Source organism: Cloeon dipterum, chromosome 2 (assembly GCF_949628265.1).
Source record: "Cloeon dipterum chromosome 2, ieCloDipt1.1, whole genome shotgun sequence".
Lineage (NCBI taxonomy): Eukaryota > Metazoa > Arthropoda > Insecta > Ephemeroptera > Baetidae > Cloeon > Cloeon dipterum.
The window spans coordinates 21,794,099-21,815,861 of record NC_088787.1 but is presented as its reverse complement, the minus strand read 5'-3'; the positions used below and the strand labels follow the sequence as shown (position 1 = coordinate 21,815,861).

Below are 21,763 nucleotides of genomic sequence, written 5' to 3'. Positions count from 1 at the left end.
AAAAATTTATGATGCATGACATTTTATTTTTTTGTTTTCGAGAAAATCGGTGCAACGTCCAGCGCGACAGCAATTGATGCGCTTGCCACCATATCTCCGTATTAGACGGGTTTCACCTCTGTTTCCCACAAAAACAGGTTAGGAGATATTACAGATGATGCAGTCCTGTAACCAGTGTAAAATAATATCAATTTTAATTTTTGTTCGAAACCATTAATTTTTTAATTATCTATTATGTCTCACAACGCATCTCTACTCAGCATAAAACGTACTTCGATATGATGGGGGAAAAATGTTGGACAGAAGACAAAAATTCCATTAAGAATTAAACATTGAGAAAAGTTTCCCAACGCAAACCAAAGTTAGCAATGATCCGTGAAATTATGGTCCTTTTAGATTTTAGACGATTTCACAGCACTCTTTATAACCCTGTCACTTGAACGATTCGATGGTTTTCATGGGCATTCATGACGCATGTGCTTTGGATTGTGGTTAACGGTAAAAAATAAATAAAATCGTGTTTTTTCGTGATTGGATGAGATTAAAATAAGAACTGCAGCTAATCGATGGAAAGTTAATAAATCTGACTCGTTCACTCCCATCGTTATATACTGTTACATGGGATTACCTTCGAGTGCCCTATATATTCATCGAGATAATGAAATGGAGGGCAATGAAGGTATTCCCCAACGGAGGTATTGGTCAACATTTCGAGGAAAGTGTGATGCTGCATCATTTCTCTACGCTCCAAGATAATTTTTTTGCATCATGAATGAAGTGCATCGTCACAATTCATGTCACGTATTTATGTAGCATATCTCCCCCGCCTGACGTGAAAAATTGGGCGCTGAATTAAATTTAAGGTAAAAAATGCTTTGGAATAGGAACGAAGGCGGGCATCTCCCACCGCAGTACCCGCCGCCGCCGATGGTTATAAGACACGCGGGTTGAAAAAAGTGTGTTAACTCGTTGGTGTGCGTTCGTTCACTTTCACTCGCCGCTGAGCCAGCTCGTGCACTCGATCGGCCCTCCGCCGCCTCCGTTCGCTCCAGCAGCAGCCCCAAGATGCGTCCCCGTTCCTCATGTTTGCTCGTCCTGATGGCCCTGGCCTCGGTGACTTACGCCATGCCCGCTGCATCTGAACAGAAGCCACTCAAAATTATCAAGACCCTTCGTGAGTACAATTTTTAGATTTTTTTATTTCAAGAAAAAATTATTTGCATTTCAATTTGAAAAAAAATAACAAAATTTGGTGTAAATAAAAGAAGTTCGGCTACTAATTAAAATAGGCTAGCAGAGAAATAAAGGATTTGTCTAGTTTTTTCATTAAAAGGGAATTTCTCACAATCAAAATAGAAAACGGAGTAAACTTTAGAGAAAATAGGCTTAGTACACTGTATTCATTTTTGCAAAAATAGTAGATAAAATTTAAAAAAAAAAAGAAAATTTTCAATTCATCATCAGCCTGGATGAAACCTAAAAAAATAAAAATCTATTTTTAATTCCTTAAATTAAATAAAAACTGCATGATAGATTTTTCTGCTGCGAGCATCTTCTCTATTTGCAGAAAGTTGTCTACCACAAAAATTTCTACTCGGCCTGGCCTAACAAAAATTATATTATTTGTTCGCTAGCTCGCTAGCTCACTCAGCTAATGGAACAGAAAACATCCTTTGTCCAGAGCAGCGTGCCACTTTCAGTCTCCAATGTATTCCGGTGCATTTTCTTACATAACGCCCGGCTGCTGCCGCTTTTAACGTGGAGTCAGGTGCAACACGATTGTGGCAATAACGAGAATTGCAAATAAACGCGCCGCGCCGCGAGTATATACTCTCACTTTCCAGCGCAGCACCGACGGCATTCCTCTCTCGTCGCACAGAAAATAAAATCTCGCCGCCGCTTCAAAATCAGTAAAAGCGACCGATCTGGATCTGTTGACAGGGTGTCGCGCGTGGAAATTCAGCCAATTTGCACACGGCCGACGCAGCTTTCTGCTGGAAAAAGTTTATATTTATCCGCGAGAGAGAGAGAGATAGAAAGAAAGAGCCTGCTTTTGATGTTGGGCGTGAAATCGCACCGTTAAAGACGCGCGAATTGTCGCACGGCACAAACCGGATCCATTCGCCTATTGCCCAAAATCGAGAAATGAGTTTCTATGAATCGTTGTACTCTTAAAAGAATTATCAAAATATTAAGACGTTTAAATAATCTCAATCAATTTAGCCTCCTTAAATTTTTAGTAACCAAATTTGTGAGAACAGCTTTTGCACGAGTTGGTTCCCATTTGAAAGTTGATTTTATAGGTGATATGCTCTTGAGAAAATATTTAATTCAGCACTGGAAAATGATTTTATGCAGGAAATAAAATTTAATTTGACTAATTATTTAAGTTATAAAAAACCCACAAAGACTGGGCTTACTGAAAATTACTGAAACAATCGCAACAACAAGAAATGCGTAAAAAATTAAAACCTGCGTCAGGAAAAAATTCTAGGAAATCCCAGAAAACACTCCTCGAATGTCAGGAATACCCTAGGAGAAAAGAAAATTCCTAATTTGCATCTCTGAAAACCTGCAGTGAAATTGTATTTATGAGAGGATCAAGCTGATTAAGCCGTTTATAAACATCACATTTAGTCAACTAGTCAATTTTAATGTCGTTTCACTGCATTCCAATCATTTCTGACAAATCGGTAGAAACTTACTAGTCGGGATTCCAAGATTGCGGTGTAAAAGTGAAAATGTGGACTTAGTAAATTAACGGCCTGGCTTGACGTCAGCAACCTTGTAAGATCAACAAAAAAAACTGCATAAATGTGTGATGTACCTCAAAAGTCAAGGCCAAATTTCGCAAAAAATGGTTTTGATTGGATAATCTTTCAACCTTTTTTATACGAAAAAAATCATTGATCTTGTCTAGTGTTCCACATCGCCTTTTAAAAACTAAAATTCTTGCCTGCACCAAGGCTGTATAGGAGTCTAGCCGCACATGGTGACAAATGAAACGCGGGAGAATTGCCCAAGCGAGCAAAACCGGTGTGCTACACAAAGAGCAAATTGTAATAAAAAAAGAATGGAAACTTTGGATGCGGTTGCAAAAGTGAACTCGGTGCGTGTCGGCGCATGCTAATTTTTCAGGCAGGAATTTCAGCCTTGGCGGACAAGTTTAGTCAACATAATTTGGTCTCAGTTGCAATAAAAATATAATTATGCAAACCTGCTCTTCCTTTTCAGATAAGTAAAAGACGCACTCTGTTATGTTTAATAATATGAACTCACGGAGCTAAACTTTGGAAAAGTGCCACACGATCACTTTCTATCAAAACCGCGCACTTTTTCCTTTTCGCTTCGGACAGCCGAACGCACACGCACACCTGTTAAGGTCAATAACAAAACAATCCACGCGATTGCGTGCGCTGTTCCAGAAAAATACCACGATTCAGTGAGTCATATAAAATGCACGCTTTTGAAATTTCTTCAGCTCAATTATTTCTGCGGCGATATTATCTTAAGAATGACAAAATAATCAAAAATGCAGGACAAAATCAGGAAATAACTAAATTATTAAGTAGTTCGGGTTTAGACAGATATTTCATTTACCTATAGAAAACATTAAATCGAGAAATAAATCTCATACTTAAACATTAACTAATGAAATTTATTTTAGCACGTTTCAGAATAACTGTTCAAACAAATGGATTTATCAATAAAATTGCTGTAATTAAAATATATTTTTCTCTGTCTTAAACAAATTAGCATGAAAATATTGTACAGCACTTATATTGAGTAACTTCAAGGTGCCACAACGTCGCAAATGCTTAAAATGTTAAATGATAATCTGGATAGTCCTCAAAACAGCTTTGAAAATAGTTATCAATTATAAAAACCTGCTTAATCACATACTGTAATTAAATCCAGGTTTTTTGTCAAACATCAAGTCAAGAATTAACTTGCTCAATATTTTTGGACTGCAATTAGCCTACATTCGAGAGGACACACACGTTGACGGATCCAAAATTAGAGTTTGGTTAGCAAAGTGACCGCAGGAGTCGGTGATGAACTTTCGTCACTGGTGTGAACGAAACCGAAATGTGCGAGTGAGTGGGCGACACGATAAATAAAATCGCTGGTCCATTGTTTGACGACAATTACAAGAGGTATATTGACTCACACTCACGAGCCGGTGTTGCGCAAGTGCAAGTCATGCCCGCGCTCGGCCTACTTCTTCAAAAATCGAATTACAAAAGTACGTCAATTGGCGGGCGTGCAAAAATTACTCCATCTCTTGAGTGGAGTGTGTGTAATGCACGACAGGAGAAATGATCTGCTAATTTTTAACCGCATATCATGATATTTTGGTCGGAGAAAAGCACAAAAAGTGCATCCAAGGTTAACCTCTTGTGTGCGTTCGCCGGCGCCGGAGAAATTTGGCAACCAAATAATAATGGTCCGCCGACAAAAGCGAGAGTCGTATTTTGAGTGCAAGTTCAAGTTCGTTGCTGGCTTCAGAAGCAGACTCTCTCTTGGGCAATTTGCGCTCGTTTGCCATGGTTAGATTCGTTTCGTCGATTGGAAAAGGGGTACATTCAAGGCTCAAACATTTTTTGGGAGAGTGTAGAAATAATTGTTGCATAATTTTTTATGTTTCTCTTCACAACAGCTGCCTAATTGTAAGGTCAAAGGCAGGCACAACAACAAGATAAATAGCTAAAATTTCGTTCCAGCCTATAATTTACAACGGGACAACAATGGGTTCTCCAAAAAACACAGCTTGATGTTGTCTAAAGTAGCAGATTTTGGGTCATAGCTATCTTTGTGCTCACTCATAAGTGCAAAGGGCAAGTTCGTTTCAATTGAACCTGCCTAATATAATATATTTATTCAGGATCCTTTGATTTTTGCAAGTAGACTTGATAATTGTTGGCATAATATGTTAGAGGCCCCCACTTTAAACGATGTGATCAATGTCTATGAGTTATTTATAGGTAAAATGAATTATTTTTTACAATTTTGGATTTTTTTATCAAAAAACACGGTTTCATAGATTCCGTGTGAACAGCGACCACCGGAAGAAGGCGTAGTAGCTAGCAGCAATTTTGAAATGGTTCCCTCGAAAATTTAAAATACGTCATGGTGCCTGTCTCATAGCGCGGGGAAAATCTTACAATTTTAAGTTAAAAATGGCGTCAATCAGGTACTTTTAGGGGACCATTAAGATCGGATTTCTCACAGGCAAATTTTAAACAACAATTTACAACTCGCGTCCTTTAAAAGCAGAAATTCATTTAGAAGTAGCACTTGAATTTAAGTGTTAGAACCAATTAAATTTGAACACGCAGTTTAAAATCGACATTATTTAATCTTGAATCAAGTGAATGGCTGCAACCTGGCACTTATTTAACTCTGCAGCAGATGTGGCATTTTCTGTCATAGCGCTGAACTTTACCATTGCGATGTCCCAATTATTACTATAGAGAGATTGTATTCCGTACTCGTTGCGTAATATTTTGCAAGTCATTACCCTTTCTTCTGCAGTTTAAGTAGAGCACCAAATCCAGTATATTCTCCAAATTCAAAAGCAGAGAAGTAGCTTTTAGACTGCATGTGGACGAGTAAGCTGGGCGTTGAAGTCACATCGCGTAACGCGTTATTCAATCACATGCCCTCGCGCGTATGCAATGCCATCTTTCTCCTTAGCCAGCGCTTCTCCGATTTATATTTAGTATCGGAGTCGTCGATTTACGAAGCAGCAGCCGGTCCGAGTGGTCATGGTTATATTGTTGTTAACTTCCTCGAGAGAGAGAAAGCCGGCGGCGGGCAGTGCGCTGCAGTGTCTCACAGGCTGAGTCAGATGGACGAGGAAAGAAAGAAAGCTTTCACCTTACGTCACAGCCAGGCACGAGACACCGACACCACCGGGCTTAAGTGATGGACCCATAGGCAATTCGATTCAAAGAAATTGCGGCCGTTCAGATCTCCAAAAATTAATATTGTTCCTTGGACTTATGAAAGCCTTATCTTCCTGGACAAGGTTCTTGGTCAAGTTGTCTGTTTCTGCCAGGAATGTAGGTCAAAATTTGATTTTACATTCGTAATTTAAGCTCAGCAAAAAATAGAATATTATTAAAATACTCTCAGAGAAATTAAAAAAAAACATCTTGCACGTTTTTGTATATTTTACTTGACAGCAGTCTCATTTTAAAGGCAATTTAAATTAATTTCCCAATACGTCGTTATTAAGGAAATTAAAAGAAATTAATCTTCTCGTTGGAGCTACATGAAACTGCATTTAATCTGGATAAAAACTTCCTTGAAGTCAACTCGATGGACCGTAAATTATTGAAAGAGCTTAGGGCACGGCTTTGTTCTACTTTGTGTGTCGAGCGTGAGTGTATGAATCAAAAGCTTATCCGAGGAAAGACGCGCGCGTGAGTACTACGGAATTTGTATCACGTAATACCGGTTGCGAGCCAGCGTGTCTTATACAATGGGGAAATACTCGAGCGATTATAGCAATAGTGGCGGTAGCGGTGCAGATATGATTTTATCTAACGACGCGTGCACCATAAAAGCGAGACTAAGAGTGCGAGAGTACATTAACGGGAAAAGTGTTGGCCAATCGACTCCACAAATTAAGTCCCCACTGCAGCTACAACAAAAGTCATTAAATTGCAACGGTTAAATTGGCCAAAATAAATTTTACGACGGTTCTATTAAATACTTGATTGCAGCTGCGAGATGAAGGACAGATAGTTTTGGAATAATTGCTTGTTGGTGGTCAAAATTAATAAAACAATTTTTTATTATTGAAATTCAATGCCTTTCAGGGCTGATATATTTTTATTACCGTGTTCCTGGATATTTAAGATAAATCTTTGATCCCTATTAATTTTTTGTTAATTTAAAAAAATAAAGAGTGCAAGAAATAAAATAAACTCCTAAATTTATTTCCTGATTGAATTTTTCCATGCACTAAATTTCTTTAGAAGGCAGCGTTCTGAATGACTAATTCAAATTGCGGAAATGAATTGCACACTGCTTATCTAGTAAAACGACGAGTCCGGAAAACAGCATGTCCGTCCCTTTTCACGGTTGCCTCACTATAGTGATGTTTTGCTAAGGAAAGGAAACTCTCGCTTTTTTGTACCGCTAATTCGCAGTGCCAACTCGCCGGCGGTCCGTGGGTTGTTCCGAGGTAGTTTTCACGCTTGACTTGCGTGTCGAGGCGGTTGCCTAACCCTCGCAATATCTGTTATCTTTCTGTTCCACCTTGGACACACGATTATTTGTAATAAATATATCGCTCTGATTGTTGCAGCCGAGTACATCATTCCCTGCACCGTGGACGACCCTGATGTCAACAACTGCATCAAGAACACGTTCAACCACCTCAGGAAATACCTGCAAAGAGGTAATTTTTGATCTCTTTTGCAAGAAAAAGCAATTTCTGGAATGTAAACAAACACACTGGCTGCTTTCGACATTCGAGGAAAGCACTCTTCTCCGCTATCATCCGGAGGTTACGCGTGCACGCGTTTTCTCAAACGACCAATGCTGTGACTTAACAAGAGTACGTGACCTATATTTTCGCAGCTCATCTTAAAGGCCAAGGACAGCGCTTTCACTTTCTCCGAATCGGCGAGACAAGAGGCAGCGCACACATGTCTCATACAGATGTGTCCGCTGATAAAAAGAAAGCAGTTGCATTTTGATTAGAGTTAACTTATGACTATTTTCTATGCAAATCATAACGGGATTTTTACACGTGAAAAAATTTCATGAGAGTTTTCAACTGCATTAAGAAAGTAGGCACAAACCAATGTTTTTAGAAAAAGCCAAGAAGAAAAACAGATTTAAAGAAAAATTTAAAAAAAAAATACAACTCAGGCGATGTTATAAAATATTAACTAACACTTTCAATTGTTTTTCTAAATCTTTCATTCAATTTTGATTAACCAAATTTAATTTTTCTTCTGCTTACATTTACTTAAAACGTTTTCATCCCGACAAGATTTTTGTGCGTTTCATGAAAGAATCCATTATTTTTCTTATTTGTTTATTTGCAATTTCATTACATATGAGCAAGAATACGACCACGATCATTGATTTATCTCACTTTCTAGGCATTCCTGAGCTGAACATGGACCCTCTGGACCCGCTGCGGATGGACCAGTTGCTCATGGAAAACGGCGTTGGCAACGTGAGAGTGCGCGCCTTGTTTAACAACATGACTGTTCTCGGCGCCGGCAACTACTCCGTCATCACCGTAAAGTAAAATGATGATTTTTACCTTGAATAGACAAAGTCTCAAGAAAAAATGAATTCATTCTGATATCATCTATTTTGAATGTTTCATTTTCAGGAGCGACCTGAGCAGGTTGCGTATCGACCTGGGCATGCGTCTGCCACGCATTTCCGCCATGGGCCACTACGAGGTGTCGGGACAGGTGCTGCTCTTCCCCGTGAAGAGCAAAGGCGACTTCTGGGCCACGTTCAGTGCGTCCGCTCGCGTGTGCCAAGTTAAACGCACTAATTTTCGTCTCGTCTTTTGCAGATGACATCACTGCCGTTATCTCCCTGTATGGCCGCGATGTCGCAAGGAGTGGTGAAAACTTCATGCAGGTTGACAAGCTTGGCGTCGATTTCCACCTGGGAGGAAAGTCGCGATTCCGCATCAAGGATGTTGTCAACGGAAACACTGTCATTGGTAATAGCCATTTTCGTGTCTGTGGCTATAAATAACTCTTGCATATCGTGATTTTATTATGGATTGAATGAAATTCCTTGCGGTTTCACCACAAAATATTACAGATTTCATCAAAAATATAGAAAAGCCGCAGACAGATGGCGTCAACATCAATTAGCAAGTTTTCAGTAATAACGTTCGGATTTTCGATTCCATTTTTTACCGTCAGCAGCAAGATTAAACTCTAAATGAGAATGGAAGAGAATTTCCCAAAATATACCGTGGTGCAATCTGGGGGTAGCTTTGAGTATTAAGTGGGTTATATAACGACAGAGAAAATATACTTTTAATATTTCAAGACTCTTCCATGAAGTTCTTTTCGATGGGACAGCAGTAGCAACCTTCGATGGGGTTCACGGAAGTTTATACCTTCTGGATTTTTCCTAATAGATGAAGTAGTACATGCTTCACTCTTTGATCCAGCTTCAAAATATGGGATTTAATAGTGGGCTTGCGATTTTTTTATGATTAGTGTGTCTCTAATGTTTCTTTTTTTTGTGATCAGCAATAACAAGTGCTGTATTTTTTTTAAGTCTCTGCAGTTTTGATATTCTGTTTTGACTGTTGCTGTCTAGGGTGAGATAAAAATACTTTCCACTGGTTAAGATCTACTGTATTTATTTTTGTCGTAATCATCATTGAGATCGTTCTGTTAAAATAATTAAATTTCAGGTGAGGCGATGAACCACTTCCTGAACGAAAACGCCAACGAAATCATCGGCGAGATGAAGCCGGCGGCCGGCGCGAGCATCGGCAAGCACTTCAAGTCGTTCCTCAACCAGGCCTTCCTGCAAATCCCCCGTCGTATTTGGTTGCGAGACCCCAAGATGGACGACAGGAGCAGCGACAGCACCGACGATGAAAGCAGTGCCAATTGAAGCGCCACCCGAACGCAAAAACAAACAATCATTTTCCCTCAGCAACTCTCTGCAGCAATTTCCATGATCTGATCTCCGAGTTTTAGTGGACTGTGCGTTTAGTGGAGAAAATATGGTGATGAGTGATGGAATTTGAGAATTTTAAAATACTTCGTCCCCCAGTTTAGATCGACAATAACAGGCAAATTTTTTATACAACCTTCACAAGTGGACTCTTTTTCCCTTTCGCTGCTTGTAAATAGTGTAAATAGTCATTTTGAACGATTATCTTTCATCGACTTTCTTCCTCTAATTGTTATTTAATAGTTACTGTAAGGAATCAGTAAATATAAGTTATAGTTTGTAAATGCGTTGTTTCAATTCGGTTTCCTGTTCCATCAAGTCCAACATTGTGTCGGTCAAAGGGCAGATTTTGACCTTTTGATTCGTTTGTTCACGTCGCAGGAGGCTGAAAAAGGCGGTTTACCAAAAGATTCGGTCTGGATCAGCGTGCTTCGCGAAATAATTTGACTTAATGAGGTTACTGGAGCAGTGTGCCAATACTCACATTTATGACGGTTGACATCTGAGACCTTCAAAAACGAAAGCAATATATATGTGATTTATGCACTCTGCGAGAAACATTGTGGCTGAATAATAAATTGAATAATAAAGTCAGTCGAAGGTTTATTGAATGCAGGATAATATTGATAAGAGCGACACGCGAAGTGCGTGATGCGTCTAGACCAGTTTACTCCACACTTAAAAATAGAAAAGCAACTCCAAGCATATAGTGAAATACTATAATCACAAATAACCAGCCCTTCATATCCATTAAGCAATGCCACAAACGTTTTTTGTATCTCACTGGAAGAATTTTAAAAGTTCTAAAAACAACAAAAGCATATTTACGCTTTAGATCGGCCACAATTTCATCTGTCCCTCCCTCACTCCCTCACTCTTCATGTGAATATTTCAAATTTATTCGGAAATCGAGGGTTTGGCGTGGAGCGATACGTCGGCGCACTGGATCAGCGACCTTTGACCCTGTCGTTTGACTACCGAGGCGATATAAAGGCGCTCTCGTCGGCAATCGTCTTTATGAAGACAACACAAACAAGACGGTTAGAGTTTGAGACACAATCAGTCAGTTTTACTCACGGCATTCTCCTCATTCGTGTGTGCTTGTGGCTGGGCATCTCCACTTCTCATTCAACTGCACAGGACTTTCACTTTCTGGCTCGAGTTTTTCAGCAATGAATAATTTCACGAGGCGACAAATCTTGACCATAATCGTATTCGGCATCGCCAACTTCTGCAATGCTATTTGTGTTTCGCTGCAGGCGCCGTTTTATCCTAAAGAGGTACGTCATTTTCTCTTATGTAATTATTTTAGCCATCCAAGAGACCATTAACGAGCAAAAAAGCAGGAAGAATGCTTATCAGTGTTTGACAGTTGATAGATTTTTCTCTTCGCTCGTTCGGTTAAAAAAATATCTGCGATGGATTTCTTTTCTTAAATGAGATAATTTTGACAAGTAAAAATTAGTTTGAGATAACATTTGGCTCTTTTGGACCTTACCAGACTCTTAAATGCATCCCTAATGGTGAACTTTTTTCGCCATTTTGTAATTAAAACTAAATTTTCGAGTGAAAAACTGATTGTCAGTGGTGAATATTGACCATTGAATGTGAACAAGCGTTTTTAAACTTCAAATTCCATTTCAAATTTCATTTGAATTTCCATGTTAGCAAATATTTGCTTGTTTGTGTTTGTTGAACAATAACATAAACAAATTTGTCTAGGCGGAACTTAAAGGAGCCACGGCCACCGAGTATGGTCTTGTTTTCGGAGTCTTTGAGCTTGTGGTGTTCTTCATAAGCCCGATCTACGGAAAATACGTGAGTACCACCTCCAAAAAATAGTTTTTCTAATCAATTTAAACCGCAGTTATAAGAATAAAAAAATATAAAAAAACTGTAAAAAGTAGTTTTAAATATTTAAAATCTGTTGAAGAGTCTCCTGCTCTACTTATCTCTCACAAATAATTTACTAAAATTTAAATAAAAACTTCTGTTCCTGAAGATTTGTTCTGTATCTTCTCCAAGTCATGTATTTTTTATTCTTGTATATTAATCTTTAAAATGGAATCGTCCCGATAATTATTCTCTAATTTAGTTGGATTTTCACGTTCCTAATAAAATAAATTGTAGCGTGGTGAAATTAAATAATCATCAGAGAGTTCCAGTTTGTACATAGTATATTGAAAAGTGCTGTGCGCGCAAAATAGGCCGCCGCTGTGTCGCGCTCACGTTTTTGTGACGCCGCGCCGCCGCTTTGCTGGCTGACCCGCGCGTGGCCCCCGACCCGCGGCGGCGCGCAATTAAAAGCATCTTTGATTTTCAATTAATCGCACTTCATTAAAATCGCCTTAAGATTAATTTAAAACTGCAACGTATGCTCCATAGCTCAACTATTTGGGGCCGCGGAAGCTGTTCAAGTGGGGAATTTTCACCGTCGGCACAAGTGCCATCGCTTTCGGGTAGGTCAAAAACAAATTCGCGACGGGCCGAATTTTAACTCTAATCTCGACAGGATGTTGGACAAGTTCGAGGGCCACTACACGTTCATCATGCTGTCATTCGCAGTGCGCATCGTCGAGGCGCTGGGCAATGCGGCCTTCCTCACTGCCTCCTTCGCCATCATCGCCAAAGAGTTCCCGAACAATGTCGCCACTACATTTGTACGAAATTCTGATTGGCTTTTTTAGAGTATATATTACAATTTTGCGTACAGGCCTCGTTGGAGACGTGTTTCGGTTTGGGGCTGATCACCGGCCCGACGGTGGGTGGCGCCCTTTACCAGGTCGGGGGATACACCACCCCTTTTGCTGTGATGGGCAGCGCTCTTTTCCTCTCTGCAATTATGGCCTCGCTCGTCCTCCCGGTCAACACCGACTCACAAAGTGCAGCCGGAACAGGACGTGTGTATTAATCAAATTAATGTGAAATTTAAAAGTTTTTTATTTATTTTATAAATTTCCAAAAATATATATCTGCGTGAATACTTGGGATATAACATTTTTATAGAAAATATTGAAGACAACTAACAAACTCCGTCCAAATAACCGTTGAAACAGGCAGAAATTTTTAAAATTACTTGATCAACTCTCAAAACAATTCAAATGACAGTCATACCTGGGAGATTTTCCATCTGTCTATTTTCAAAATATAACCGCTCATATATTTGATTATTTATAATTTTTAATAATTTTCTAAAACATTTCACTTTAAATGTTGTTTAAATTAGCGAACGTTTTGGACGTGTTGCGAATCCCCGGGGTCTTACTGGCCGCTTCCAGCATCGTGGCCACGTCCGTCAGCATAGGCTTCCTCCAAGCCACCTTGGAACCCCACCTGCGCCAGGTAAAAAAAACTAAAAATTCAACACTTTACGTGTTATTAACCTGTTTTCGTTAGTTTGAGCTCTCACCGGTGGTGCTGGGTCTTATGTTCGTCATCAATGGAGGCACCTACGCCCTGACGGCGCCCTTCTTTGGCTGGCTGTGCGACCGCTTCGTCCTGCCCAAGGTCATTACTGTGTTCGGCTGCGTCCTCATCATCTGCGCCTTCTCCCTGGTCGGCCCGTCGCCCATTCTGCCCTTTGATACGTGAGTTTTAATCTGGTCAAAACAATTAAGATTTTTTTATCAGGAAATTGTTTTTGTCGAGACTTTTTTGACAATAAACAAGTCTAGAGTAACGTGCCTCAGACCTTGTTTGTTTGGAGCGTGTTTCCACGAGAGATTTAAATCATTTGCAATTTTTCAACTTTTCACTGAGCAACAATTTAGTCTGTTGTTGTAGTAGTATATTTTATCTGGAGGTTTCAAAATAATCATTTGGAAGCTATCGGGGTGCTCAGGAACGACATTTTGGTCACATCAGAGTGGTTTTTGAGCACCCTAGATGATTTCCAAAGGGTAAAGTTGAACATAATCTGAAATATCTCGTCTTGGCCGTACCAACACGTTGTGCAGGTCTTGCAGATCGAACCAGTAGAGAGCGCGTCAGGCGTCAAAAAGTGGCTTCATAATAATAAGTTTGATACCCTTAATAGTGCAAAATTTTATGCCACATATGCTTAGATAAAAATTTAACATATATGCTCTTTTTGATATATTCGAAATTGAAAACTGTAAAATAAAAAAAGAGATTAATTTTCTAGCTTCAATAGAACTTGAGGTAATCTCAGTTTTTTTAAAAGCTTAAAGAGACTGATTTTTCTAGATGTCCCCTGATTTTCCGGTAAACAGCCTAACATTTGTTTATTTAAACACCCTCGCAATGTATTAAAAATCGAAATGGCCTTGAGCAAAAAGTTAAAAAATTGATAACTCTGTGAACCTTAAGGTGCCTTTTTAAAATCAACCTTCGGGTTGTTTAATTTTATATTTAAAACATATTAACTCAACCCTTTTCAGAGTTTTATGGGTCTGTATCGTTGGTTTGATGTTCCACGGACTGGGAATGGCGGCACAACTTGTTGCATCCTTCACAGACGCTCTCCAGACAGCTTTGTGAGTTTCTCATTGTCAGTCCTATAATTTTTGTTAATAATTAAAATCCAGTGAACATGGCTACGAGAATAGCTTGGAAACATACGGCCTGATTTCCGGTCTGTGGACGTCGACGTTCGCCTTGGGCGCTTTCATCGGCCCCTCAATCGCCGGCTTTTTGTTCGACAACGTTGGTTTCCGGAACTCGACGACGTTCGTCATCGCCTTCCAAGTGATTGTGGTAAGTTTCACCAACTCGATGGAAATAAATCTGATGATTGGGGTGTCAGGCCATCGCCGTGACGGTGTTCTTGGTGTGCGGCCGCATCAGGAGGAACGCGTACAAGGAGGTCAGGGAGGCAGACAACTCGTCGTCAATCGAGGAGAGCGAGTTGAGCGGCGGCTTCTTCACCAACAGCAGAAGGCACAGAAACAAGAGGACGCTGGCAGACAGCATCACAATCGAACGGCCACCTGGAATGGTCAATGCTCTCAGCCTTTGCAACAGCTACAAAAATAGGTCTTGATTTGATTTTTTTTTTAATTTGAGACGCTTAAAAATATAGCCTCTCCGCAGTTGAATTTTAATATTTAAAATCTTTTTTGTCTCCAAACCTAACGAACACTTTATTCACCTCTCGATTCTAAATTTTTATAATCTTAGAAATCGTAATGACAAGAATAACTTCAAAATAAATTATCACATGTTGCAGATATGGGACGCAAAAGAGAGACGACGGTCCGACGTTCCTACTTGGGCCACACACGTCAAGCTACGGCAGCTTGGAACTCGGTGGGCAAGGTCCGTTGTTGGTTTCGGACACGAGAGCTGCCTGATATTGGTCCCATGCTGCCGCACTGAAAAAACCAAAAATATCAAGCAACAAACGACTTGAGAGAGTAAAAACTGTTCTGAGCATAAACAGAGACTTTGCTAGTTTTGCTTACTTTAATTTAAGTGTACTTGACTGCATGTAATTAATTCATCGCATTGTTATTTTTCCTGTTTTATTATTAATGTTGTTAGTGCGCGAAGGATAGTTCGCTCTCACTGTACGAGCGAAAACGGGGAATCCTTATTATCATGTCCTTACAACTAGGGCATCAAGTAAATGTAAAAAATCACTCCTACTCCGAACGCTATTCGTTGCAGTTATAATTCCTTGAAAATTACCAAAAAAATGTGAAATCAAAAGAACTGCAGCAGTGAAAAAGTCACCCTGATGCAGAAAATCATGTATGTTCCTCAACTGTTAATGGTAATAAAAATACGCAATGTAAAAAATAGTTTTATTTAAAATGTGTTTACAATAATCATTTAAATAAGCGTTTTTTATTACAAATTTTGAGCAATTAAAGATCACTATATACAGCTTTTAGAATTTCTGAGGCATTGCCTCAGGGAGATCGACTTATTGTGAACTTTGTCCGTCAAAAGATACGCACAAACCATACAAAATAGGTCCATTTCTGTTTTTTTAATTGGTAAAACGCACCCTCCGTTTAGTAAAATTCATTTAACCTTAGAGGTGACAATCGAGGAGGTAAATTTCAATAATTGTCCTTTATTTCTAGTGAAACATATAATTAATTAACAAACTTGAGCGTATGCACTTGCAAAATCGTATCTGTATACCATTTATTGTCTAATCGCGAGGAAGAACGTAATTATGCTATATCTTCCCACTTCATACGTGTGTAGATATCTCCTGTGCTTCTAGCGGTCATAACAATATTCTTTATTTGACTTTTAGCATGCAAATAAAGAATATTATTGTGACCGCTAGAAGCACAGGAGATATCTTCACCCGTATGAAGCACATGTGAACACTCTCTGTTCAGTTTCTTGTCAGGTTTTTTTTTAAATTGTGTCTGTAAATTATTTGGCATTTAGGTACATTATAAAATCTTACACACTCTCAAGCGCGCTTGGCCGCTAGACCCGGCTTTAATGCCCTGTTTTGAGCCGCAGACTTAGTGCTGTTGAAAAAAATAATTGGATTTTTAAATTTAATCTTAAAATTTTGTTACCTATGGTTCCAACAGGGCTTCAAATCTTAAACTTCATGAGTTAGCAACCTCGTGTTCTCGGAAAGGTCCAAAGAAAAGCTATTATTCTTCTTGTTAGTTTTGATTTTGATAGGTATTGTTGTTTTATAGTAGCTAGACATTTGAACCAACAATGAGATGACCTACAAATTAAACAATTAATACTCCCATGCTTTAAAGTCAAATGTTGATTATTATACCAATATAATATAGAGGAAAATGAGAGGTAGAAATGCAATTGATATTTCGATGTCTTTTAAAAAATTGCGATCAGCCAAGAAGACGCCGTAAAAGAAACCAAACATGAAGTCGCTCAGCCAATTGCCGCATATTAGTCCGTACGTCAGCATGGAGTGAGGGCAGCCTTTGTTGCTAAACAAACAAATTATAATTATTATAAGCTTGCTTGAATTTCATGTTCATAGCACTCACAGTGCTTGTTGTATTTCGTCTACAAAGAGGACCACCAGATAGGCGGCTGTGCCGATGCCGAGTAGGGCGTGTGCTATCCCATAGATCCACTTTGCCCTGCAAGAAAATCGTCGTTAAAATGCGAAAAAAGAGATTAAATTCCAAAACTGACTCTGGGAGGAATGATAATGAAAGCACGATTATCACCAGTGAAACGACACTAAGCACGCATAAAGCAATTTAAAACTTTTTGAATTGTAAAAATTTGTATTTCATGCGTAGCAGCCATCCGGAGATGAGTAGAGCCAATATGGTTAATATTTGATTAATAGTTGAATAAATCAAGAACATATTATCCTCACTGATCTGAAAGCAGACAAAGTTTTTTAAGTATGACAAATATATGATATATGAGTGAATACCTCGAGAAAATGGAACTTCATATTTTCCTGTGCAAATACAAGACCGCTTAATGCCAGAGTGATGCTGAAGGAGTTGAGTGAAAATGGATTTCGTTTCGTCATGAAAGCCTTGGTATCTAAATATAAAATATAATTTATTAAATTTGTGTAACTGGTTAAGAATCAGCTATTTTTACCGAAATTCCAATCGGCATGACCCCATCAAATGAACGGAAGCATATTTAGAAGCCATTAATTGTAGCCACACTCAAAATTTAAGTGATTTCGGCAAATAACATTATGGCAAATATATTTTATTAATATATTTTACGATGGCTTCTCCCATGGACAAAAAATAAGGAATTGCGGTTGGCTAAAAGTGAATTGTATAGAAAATATTGCCACTTGCTCTTGTTTGGACAGCAGAACGTTTCTCTCAGTATTAAATCTTTGAAGTCGATTTTACTTAAATCAAACACGAAGTAATTCATGCAAAATCATCAAAATATTTTTAACAAATGAAAAAATCAACTTGCCTTTTGATAAAGACCTGATCTTCTTTGGAGAAGTTCTGTACTGCGGCAGGATGAATAGGGCAAAAATGCTAATGCAATAGCTCATGCCGCAAATCCAGGAGACATGGAAGTTGCGGTTTTCTATAGACAGATGCCGTGCAAGAAGCATTCCACCGCTACAGAATGTCAGTAATATGGCCTGAAATGACAAAAGATTAGCAATATGTTTCTATAAAATTAATTACTGAAGCTTACAAAGGCAAACGCCACTTTGTCTCGGAACTCGTGGGTGGCGATCGCGAGCGATGATGTTAAAATTTCCGCAGTTCCAAAGGCCTGGAATATGCGGAGCCCAATGTACAATATATTGACATAATATTTGTTGTCAGTCAGAAAAAGTGCATATCTGTGAAATCTATATTTTTTTTAATCGAAATTACTTACTCAAATAGAATGGAACTTCCTGCAACTAGTAGAATACCCATTAGGAAGATTCGGCGTGCTCCTAGTACAAACAACTATAGAATCGATAAACGTTAGATTGTGTCTTTTAATTTAATGATACAGGGATGGCTAATGTTTAGTTTCAAAATTTAAGTTTATTATGGGCTGACAGGGCAACTCTGCCCCAAATCAGCACACATCCATAAAGTAATGATACAATTATGTAGGAACAACATTTGGAAGGAAGTAATAATTAATGGTAGCTTGAGAATATTGCTTCTTCAATTTTCTTCTTAAATGCACTTGAATTCTCGTTCATACACAAATTTGGTGAAAGACTATTCCAATGACGATAGCACTGCACTTGGAAGCACTGTTCAGGCACAGTAACATTTACACGCGGAGCCAGAAGCCTCAATCGATGAGCTCTGGACCTGCCTATCAAGTCAACATCGCGCATGGGGGTAACATAACATTTTAAATATTCAGGGCAATTATTGTACAAAATCTTATGTGTTTGTGTTAATACATGCAATTGACGTCTGTCTGTAATCTTTAAGATACGACACTTTTTATACAAAGATGACAAGTTTTGCCCGCGTTTGACGTCAAATATATACCTCATGAGGTTGTTCTGTAAAACTTGCAGCTTATTCAGTTGCTCCGCGCTAAGGTTACAGGTTTAGAGCTGCACGTTTAGTTTGAGAATTAATATTAGTTGTTTTTGCCCATTCACAATATTTATTCTTCGTGAGTAAAAGTTTGCACTATTTTAATATTGGCTCGCATTGTTGATTTGCTGTGTGCCCAAAATTTTCCGTTTTAAAACTCGTTACCTAATGATGTCAACGAAAAAAGACGCGCGGATTCTGTCAGTTTTTCTCTGTTAATTCTGTGGGGCTCTTAAAATACGGTTTTCTGAAGAAAATTAGATTTTCGCGGATTTGATATTTTCTGCACGCGATTTCAGTTAACGCATTCAACGTTATCAATAATAACGCGCGGAAGCCCATTTTCTAATATTTCCAACTATGTGTAATTTTGCTTTTTTTAATTAAGTTTTAGCGAGTAAGATTTGCTTAAGGGGGAAACGTGGCAGCGACGGGTCAATTTTGGAGTTCGTTGGCGAGCCGCCGCAGGGGGGATTCCAATCTTTATGCCGGCGAAATGGAACATGTGACGGTGGCATGGGAGAGGAGGCACAACAGCCAGGGTGCTGCGACCACCAAACTCTTTTTGCTGCCGCCGCGGGGCGGTTGGACCCTATTTCAAAGGAAAAAGGAAGATGTGCGTTCCGCGCGTTTACTGCACGTAAATGGAATTGGATTGAAGCAGTCGAGTGTTGCATTAAAAGGAAATGAGTTTTGAGGAAGAAAGGAGGAGACCCTTAAACGTAAATAAATAAACGAAAACTTGACGAAAAAAACCGATTTCATAAAGGAAGCATTGGAAAGGGTTCAGGGCTTGTGTGGCACAGCCGCGTGGGAACTCAAAAGCCGAACAGCGAAAGCGACAATCCGATGCTTAGTAAAATTCTAGCTGACGGAAAAAACGGAAAATTTTGGGACGATGTACTTGAAGGAAATCGCTTTCAGTTTGAACTTACTTGATTGGAGCCCTGAATTTTTATTTTAGAGCGAGTGGGGCTCCACGGTTTGTTTAAAGTTGTTTAAAATCTCTAAGCAGCTGTGGCCAAAATAAAAGCGAAATTAAAAGGTGCAGATAAGTTGAGTAACTTTTTCCTCACGCTTTCTATTTCCCTGTAGCCAAAATTACGAACACCAAAGACGCTTGATCTTTACAATATGTTGACAATCATAAGTCACATGCCGCCGTCTATGTAAAGCGCACTATTTTCCGCTAAATCCACCTATTTATTGTGCTGTGCTGAGCTTGTACCACATGCGGTTCGATTTCTCCTCGTCCTCTGTATTGCTCGCAAATGCATTTTCGACTTAACGTTTTTCTGCGCGCTTTTCTTCATCTAAATAATTTTCTCATACCAACTAAGTACAATTTTGCTTAGGTCATCAATGAACATTCACCGCAACATAATATATAAAAGCAAAAAGCCAGGCGGCTGGATGCGCTGGATGAGGCAAGCCCCTGTGCGAAAATTTAAAATTATTTTACCGCATTCACAAAGTAACGAATAAGACAAACGCTCTTGCTAAAAAATATCGTTGAATATTCTATTTCCACTGTGTATGAAACAATGTAATCCCGTTCAAAATTAATTTTTTAATCAAATAATCATGTAACAATTTTGTAGATGCGTTTGTTTAATTAAATTGAACATTTTGATATTTCATGACTCAGGCTTTTCCTGAAAACTAGTCAAAAACTAAACGCGCAGCCTTATTGGGAAAGTTGTTAATTGAATAATTTTACTAAATGAACCGAGTTAGTTCCAATTTATGCAATTAATCAATTTCTTTTATATATTCCGGCTGTCCGTGCACTATTTGTCCGGTAAAGTTATTGAGTGAAACAATATTTTACGAGTAGACAATTTAAACTTAAATAATATCATATTATATAATAATTTTCAATATTTTATCACATAAATATCAAGTAGTATTAACTCGGTTTAGACAGTGAATGAACACTCGAAAAAATCACGACACTCACAAATCTGCCGACTATGAGGCTGAGTTCAATAAATTGCCGAATAGCCTAATTTCTTATAAATTTACGGTTAATTGGCTGTGGACATGATACTAAAAAGTTTCGAACAATTTATACAAAACACTGAAAGAAACTTGGCGAAATGAAGAATAAACTTACGTAAAAACTTGTTGGGACTCAGGTAGAGACTGTAAATTTTGCGTGATGGCTGATGCTCAGATGCTGCCGGACTGACCTGGCATGTCGGGGAGTCAAGTTCGGCTTTATTTACTCGCTTCAGGGAGAAGCGGTAACAAGTGGCAGCACTATTTTACTGCTGGAAAGGTGCAAAAACCATTTCGACTAACTTTTAAATAACCACCTTTTGCCATCCTTCACATTGGGCAGCCAGGAGCAGATCCCAGAAATGCTCAATTATCTCCCAGTGCATTAACACTTCTAAATATGCCTTAACAAGGAGGCTTCCTGCATGCATGAGAGCTAGCTTTCTGTTTCGTTGAAGTACTGAGGATCACTGAGCTACAACCAGCAGCCGAAACTATTAGAGCAGGACAATTCTGAAGAAATGCTGATAAATAACCGGATTGCTACACACCGAAGAAATTGCATTTAATGATCTGATAAATAATTAATTTTTTTGTATCAATATCTTTTTCTAAATATATAAGTTTGTTAACAGATTGCATAGAAATAATTTTATAATATTCTTCTGACTTTAGCTACACTTGATTCTTTTATACACTGATTATGATAATGTTAGGGACAGGAGATTTCTCTATTGATAGTTTCCTGCCAAGCCAGCAGGGAATTTCTTCCCCCAAAAGGATGCAGCACGTCCTGACTCATTTCATTAAAAACTTTTGACAAACTAGGATATTTGCAGGAATAAGACTGGGATGGATAAAATTCTCAATTTCCCAATTTAATTTAAAGAAAAATGTGTCAAAAGAACTTTATTTCGGTCTAAACAATTTCTGGCCGTGATTTTAATATTTAATGGGGCAAATGTAAATTTGTTTCAAACACGCTTTATTGTTTCGCACCACAGTTCACAGTTAAGCTTTAAACTTTTTCAACTTAATGAAATTTGGTAGCTGCTAAATCTCTATTTAAAATTGTTGGTTTAGCAATGAAATATTTTTATAAAGTTAAT

The 21,763-nt window shown here is 38.6% G+C and overlaps 2 protein-coding genes and 1 long non-coding RNA gene across 3 annotated transcripts; 2 read left to right on the top strand and 1 right to left on the bottom strand.

Annotated features, from left to right (window-relative positions):
* The first annotated feature begins 958 nt into the window (after positions 1-958).
* LOC135938172 (uncharacterized) lies at positions 959-9,971 on the top strand. The gene is made up of 6 exons (XM_065481748.1): positions 959-1,174; positions 7,319-7,411; positions 8,124-8,271; positions 8,363-8,496; positions 8,555-8,707; positions 9,419-9,971. The coding sequence occupies exons 1-6, from the start codon at positions 1,066-1,068 to the stop codon at positions 9,622-9,624; spliced, it is 843 nt and encodes a 280-aa protein (XP_065337820.1). The 5' UTR covers positions 959-1,065; the 3' UTR covers positions 9,625-9,971.
* Positions 9,972-10,632: 661 nt separating this feature from the next.
* Positions 10,633-15,447, top strand: LOC135938170 (MFS-type transporter SLC18B1-like). Its single transcript, XM_065481746.1, has 11 exons — positions 10,633-10,967; positions 11,410-11,505; positions 12,073-12,146; positions 12,200-12,347; positions 12,401-12,587; positions 12,914-13,029; positions 13,084-13,274; positions 14,088-14,183; positions 14,235-14,403; positions 14,453-14,682; positions 14,876-15,447. Exons 1-11 carry the CDS (start codon positions 10,860-10,862, stop codon positions 14,997-14,999), a joined length of 1,539 nt encoding a protein of 512 aa, XP_065337818.1. The 5' UTR covers positions 10,633-10,859; the 3' UTR covers positions 15,000-15,447.
* A 2,345-nt stretch (positions 15,448-17,792) lies between these two features.
* On the bottom strand, positions 17,793-20,829 carry LOC135938178 (uncharacterized). Its single transcript, XR_010574613.1, has 3 exons — positions 20,770-20,829; positions 17,983-18,056; positions 17,793-17,874 (listed from the first exon to the last, which is right to left on the bottom strand). It is a non-coding gene; the product is annotated as an uncharacterized LOC135938178 (long non-coding RNA).
* Positions 20,830-21,763: the final 934 nt, after the last annotated feature.